The 5,877-nt window shown below is 40.0% G+C and overlaps 1 protein-coding gene across 1 annotated transcript; it reads left to right on the forward strand.

Annotated features, from left to right (window-relative positions):
- Nucleotides 1–57: 57 nt before the first annotated feature.
- HAUS2 (HAUS augmin like complex subunit 2) lies at nt 58–4,466 on the forward strand. The gene is made up of 6 exons (XM_042814989.1): nt 58–286; nt 661–753; nt 1,985–2,054; nt 2,929–3,061; nt 3,683–3,791; nt 3,938–4,466. Exons 1-6 carry the CDS (start codon nt 62–64, stop codon nt 4,082–4,084), a joined length of 777 nt encoding a protein of 258 aa, XP_042670923.1. The 5' UTR covers nt 58–61; the 3' UTR covers nt 4,085–4,466.
- Nucleotides 4,467–5,877: the final 1,411 nt, after the last annotated feature.

Consider the following 5,877-nt stretch of genomic DNA (forward strand, 5'->3'; position numbering starts at 1 on the left):
TCAGCCCGCCGTCACACCCGCCGTGGCGGCAGCCCGCCGCCCCCCTTCCGGGTCGCCCAGGATGGCGGAGGGCCGCCGTTTGGTTTCCGCAGCAACGGCGCCTGCCAGCCCCGGGCCCCGCCGAGAGGCACGGCAGGTCTGCGGCGGGCTGAGGCAGAGCCTCTGGCAGAGCGTCGAACCGGTCGGCAACGACTCCGGCCCCTGCTCCGGCCCCTGGGGGTCGGACGAGCCCACGGAGATCGCGACCGTGCTGGAGGAGTGCGTGGCGGAGGGCTCTGTGAGCCAGGTACGGCGCGGGGCCGCGCGGAGCTCCCGCCAGCGACTCTGCAGCTAAAAGGGAGGATCTTCCGCTGAGGGGGCTTTGAGGCGCTGGCCCAGCTGCCCGCAGAGCCGTGATGCCCCGTTCCCGGAGGCGTTCAAAGCGAGCAAACCAATACCTTAGGGAGTGACCGCAGAGCAGTCCTTTATGATTTGGGGTTTTTTTTTAGCTTGTGCTGATGTTCCCAAAGTAATGCTTGTGTTTTATTAGTTGTTTGAAAAAAATTAACTCTGTCTCTCAGGGTGATAGGCTAACGGTAAGTTTGGACTATTAAAAGTCAATATTGAGAATTTGCCTTTGTGCCGCTGACTGTGCCATTTCATGTTGCATTCCTTTCACAGGAGACATTGGATTTAGCCTGTGAAGAATTTGAATGCTTTGTGAGGTTTTCAGAGAGGGAAAAAATGGCGAAGATTCGAGCAGAAATCAATGAGGTACATACGGCCTCCACTTCTGTCAACGCGCACTTAACACCTCATCTGTACAAGTAATACATGTCACTAATGAGGCATCAGACTGCAGTGTGCCATTGTCAAATGTGTGTGTGTTTTGGAGGCTTACCTGACATAAAACAAAGAGTGAAATGATTAAATAAGTTCTCAGTGTAACTGGAAAGATGTAGCAGTTTGTGTCTTTGAAGTGTTACCTTTCTGTAGGAACTGAAGAACAAATAAGAGTCTGTAGGTCGCTTACATTCCCCAAAAATGTGTTTCTTTATAGGCAACTGGACCATTTTCTTGGCTAGCAAAAGGTAACCTTAGTCACTTCCTGCTGCCTGAGTTGTCTGTTGATTTGTATTTTATGGTGATGTTTTCTGAGCATTTGCTTGCTGGTATGCAGACTGTGTCTGTTGAACTGTGTCATGTAAACTCCAGCAGCTACTGCAAAAGTGTGACAAACTCAGCTTTTAACTTTTTGGAGAATGAATTAACTGGCATTACCCCATATGACTGGCAGAAAGAAAGGACACTTTCAGCTCCTGGTAGAGTGGCTATGTAGCCTCTTGCTGAAAGGTTATGCTTACAAAGTACCGTCTCTGACAAATGTTCAGTGTGCTGTGAGTGAAACAATAATTTTTGTCCTGAAAGACTTTATTGTTCTGTTCTGTACTTTCTTCAGTCTTTTCCTGTCTTGCCAAAATGACCTGAATTTTCTGCCACAGGAAGGTACCTGTTGCTTTTGTGCTCATTTATTGTTAAAAATAATTAAAGCTAAGATTCTCCTGAGAGGTTCTCTCTCAGCTTAAGACAATCAAGACCACAGAACTGTCTTCTCCAAAGGGAGAAAGCTTGGGCCATGAGGTTCTTGAGCAGGATCTGGATTATGAAATTGCTTTGTAGGACTTGTAAGCATCTATGTTTTAGGAATGAGTTGCAGAATCTGTCTTTTGAAGCAGAAGTTCCCAATACATCACCAAATAGTGATTTTCTTGTCGTTGTGTGCTGGTGGTGTTTGGTTTGTTCTTTTTAAACTGTCTTCCTATTAATCAAAAATAGAATCTAAAACTTGAGAGAGCTTGATAGCATGCTGTCATGCATGTGATCAAGCTTTTTCTCCCACTGACACCATCTCCCTTCTTAATCCTCCCTCCCTTTCTTCTTCCCACCTAAAGAGAGACAAAAAATGTGTTTAAGATGCATTTTTATTTTATTTTTGTTGTTGTAGAAGAAACTGGAAACTGAACTTCTGCAATTGGAGCTGGAGGCAGCAGACATAGTTCATCCTTTTTATTTAAGTAAGTGTGGTTGTATTGTAAAAACACCAAGAGTCTTAAAGGTGCGTATCAGCAGACTGTTTCATCTGATTACATAGTGCTCATCATGCTTCTAGAAGAGGCTGCAGCTGTTTTCACTGCATAGTTTGTTAAAGGTGACAGGTGTTTTGTTAACTTCCTCCAGAAGAATGCTTGCATAATATTTGAATCTCATCAAAATGACTTAAAGTAGAAGGAGTGTGTGTGGGTGTATATATTTGTAATCATGTGTCCCTGTGTGTCTTCAGTTTCCCAAATTCAATGGAGCATTGGGAGTTCTGAAATCATCAGTAATTTGTTTTCCTTCCCTTAATTTGTGTGCAGCTTTGCTGATTTTCCAGTAACCTGATGCACGCATTTCTGCTCCGTCTGTAGGCCCCTAGAATTACCTTGTTTGTTTGTTTGCTTATTTATTTAGGGCTTTTTGTTTGTTTTTCTTTAGTTTTTCTTGGGAGCATAAGGATTCATTTTATTTTATTTTTCTTGCTTTTTCCATTTTGTCTTGAGGGATGCTTAAAAAGATTCTAGTTTGCTAATAATGTGTTTTGATAGTGAAGTACATTGTAAAATTGTTATCCTATGGTATAGGTTAAGAAGTGGGTTTACTTAGAGTTACACAAAATGCAAAGCAGTCATAAAGCTGTGTCTCTAAAAAGTATGTATGACTTTCTTCAAGGTGAGTGTTGATGTTAAGTTCTATACAATCGAGTACAAGTAGCTTGGAGTAATGATATGTTTATTGACTGTAAATTGTCTTGAGTAATACATCAGAATTTTTTTTCTGCCTTTCTGCTGAAGAAATTTTGCTCTTATTCTAGCAGGACAGCAGTTTCAACTTTGCAATTTTATCTTATAGGTAAAAAATACCAGATATTGCAAGATGTGAACAGACACTTGGAAGCAGTACTGAAAGAGAAGAGAAGACTTAGGCAGAGGCTGATTAAGCCCATATGTCAAGAGACGCTGCCTATTAAGGCTGATTTCCACAAGTAGGCATATAAAAATTAATACTTGTTTGTTTGATTGAGTCAAAATTAATTGTAACTCATAGGCAGTAAACATCATATACTTGAATTCACATCAGTAAGAGGTGAAATGATAGCAGGACCAAAGCTAAAAGCTAAAATTCTATTAACTGCTAAATTCATGGAACAGTAGTGATAATTATTTTTTGTGACAGTTTGCTTAGTTGATTTGTCTTCTGAATATTACACAATGAAAAATATGTATTTTCAAACGAGTGTGTAAAATGCTCGCTTCGTTATGCTTCTGCATAGGTAAGAATACTATTTCAGCTTTGGTGTTTTTCAGTTATGACTTGCGCAGAAATGTGTGGATGATTCTCAGATTTACATAGTACATGTTTTAAAACTAGTCCTTCTCTAAAAATCTAGTCCTGTTAGTGAAGTGCATACTTGTTTCTGTAATTCCTGCCCTACATGTTGCTGAGAGTTGCAGAAGAATTGTAATTGCACAGAAGTTAATTAGATGACTAGGAACTCAAATAAAACTGGAGGACTAAGAAAACCCGCAGGGAAAAGAGTTAAGACTTTGCAAGTATTCAATCCTGCATTGTTTTGCACAACTTCAGAATTCATTCTTGGCTGCAGGTATGTAGTGGAGTTGTTGACTGAGGCTGTGACTTTCATTGAGAAGTTGGAAAACCATTTGCAGACTGTAAAAATGATCCCTCAGGTACCAACTTTCATGAAGAATCTGGTGAGTGGCAAAAAAATAATAATAATTGAGCCTTTCATCTCCTCCAGCATTAAGAATTCAGTGCTGTTTTGTTGCCTAGCATCTTTTTGTTTCCTGCTAGATTGATAGGATGTGTGGAGATTAAATCCCATCCTCTTCTGCTTCAGGACATTGCTTTGACAAAAACAGAAGTGCTGGTGACAGACTTGGAAGAGCTGACTGAGCAAATATTGCAGTGGAGAGAAGTGCAAAAAGAAGTGTATTCTGACAGCATTTGCAATACTGCTGAATTGGACTTGGGCTTATCTACCTAACAAATGATGTTCTTCATGTGAGATAATTGCTTGAAGAACTGCCATGCAAGTCTCCTGTGGAAACTGCAACACAGTTGTGCCTTAAGTTAACAGGGATTTTGTAGATAGTTGTATTTATGTTTGACATTGTAGTTCAGTGTTTTCCAACTAATTGAAAACAAAAACAGATGATAAGTGGCTGAGCGGTAGCTTGTAAGTAGTCAACTGCTGAGGGGACTGTTAGAGAGTTCCTCTTTGAAATAGTTGACAGACTCTTTGAGCCTTTATCTTCAGTGCAAATTTGTTGGCTTTAGAACCTCTATTCATTTTTAGAGGTATGTTGATAATACACTGTATTTTGTATGCCATTATAACACTTCAATAAAAGTACCTGATTTTAAGATTTAAGTCTTTATTTTGTTATGGAATTTTGCATTTAAAACAATGATACAGAATGCTATGGAAACTGTAGGGGAACTGTTGGTCACAGCCTGAGCCTCTGATTGAGCACCTGAGGCAGGCAGTGAGTCAGCCACGGGAGCACAGGTAAAGGCAATTCACCTGTGCTACCAGCAGGTAGCTCCTAGATCCCATTTAAGTGCTGACTGCCACTGAGGAAGAATCTGGAGATCGCTCCTTGTGGAGTTTATTGCAATCCTACAACATCAGTGAGCATTTTTTTCCATTCAATATTCTTCTATCACAATAATTCTGCTTAGCCTAACTTCTGTACACTCACTGATTGAAGCATAAACTGGCACTTAAGGATTCAAACCAAAAAATTTTACTAGTTTTAAGTTACAGCTTATTAGAGTTATGATGTTGTTGACTGGAAAAGCAAGGAATGGACTTGGTGATGTGTAGCAATTCTTCTAATTTTCTGATAACCCAGATTTCTATGATAGTGATAGCTGTATTATTCAGTCTCTTCTATTGCTTGCCGTGTCTTCAGTGACCTTCTTAAAATACAACTCATTTTACACAAGTATTAATGTCTGGGGTTTTTTTGTTTGTTTCTTTTTTTGCAAGAGGTTGATGGTTACATTTCACAGCCTTAATAACTTTTATGTGTTGAAAGATGTGTTGGTAAAACATCACTGGCAGGACATCTATAAATCAAGAAGCTTGGTTGCCTTTGGGGATGTGCAGTTTCATCCTGAAGACATGGATCAAACTGGAGAAGTGCTGCAGATGTATTTATTTCTATTGCTGTAACCTCTGTTATCTGAATTCTCTGTATGCACAACTTCAGTTTCTAAAAAGGAACCCTTTAATTTCTTAAAGTAGCCACCAGGTGGCTCATTACCACACAAATTTCACTCAAATTTATCTGAGAGCTGCATCAAAAAAGTAGCGTTAAGGAAGAAATACTTGGCTCTTTGTTGAACACACTCTAATAAGATTTACTTGTAATTGGTCTACCCAGTATTAAATACTTGAAATTTTCAGAGAGCCACATCATTCTACAGAGTATGATGTCAAAGTATAGCTTAAAAATTCTCTAATGTCATATACAAGTGTAGCTGAATTTCCTTTAGCTTTCCTTTTTGTTGCTGCTGAGTGAAGTTAAAAAGACAAACGGCTTGGATTAAGTGGAGCAGAATGTCAAGAGATAAGATCTGAGAACAAAGCTGGAGTTTGAGTCCTGTAAGCCTTAAATGAAGTCTTCATGTGAACACTTGGTATGTGACATTGCGCAATCTGAGCACAAACTCCCACGACTGTTCTTTCTGATTCAGAAAAGGTCTTCCACACAGTTGCAGAAGAGCTGTATCTTCTGTTTTTCTGAGATGGGAAGTAACAGAAACTAAACA

This window comes from Centrocercus urophasianus, unplaced genomic scaffold (genome assembly GCF_019232065.1).
Source record: "Centrocercus urophasianus isolate 14NV4802_14NV808 unplaced genomic scaffold, USGS_Curo_1.0 seq_14, whole genome shotgun sequence".
NCBI classification, from domain to species: domain Eukaryota; kingdom Metazoa; phylum Chordata; class Aves; order Galliformes; family Phasianidae; genus Centrocercus; species Centrocercus urophasianus.

Excerpts from the sequence above, each read along its gene's own strand:
- HAUS2 (XM_042814989.1), top strand. The coding sequence starts at position 62 with ATGGCGGAGGGCCGCCGTTTGGTTTCCGCAGCAACGGCGCCTGCCAGC. Across the intron at positions 754-1,984 it reads TTCGAGCAGAAATCAATGAG|AAGAAACTGGAAACTGAACT; the intron begins GTACATACGGCC and ends TTGTTGTTGTAG. Across the intron at positions 3,062-3,682 it reads ATTAAGGCTGATTTCCACAA|GTATGTAGTGGAGTTGTTGA; the intron begins GTAGGCATATAA and ends TCTTGGCTGCAG.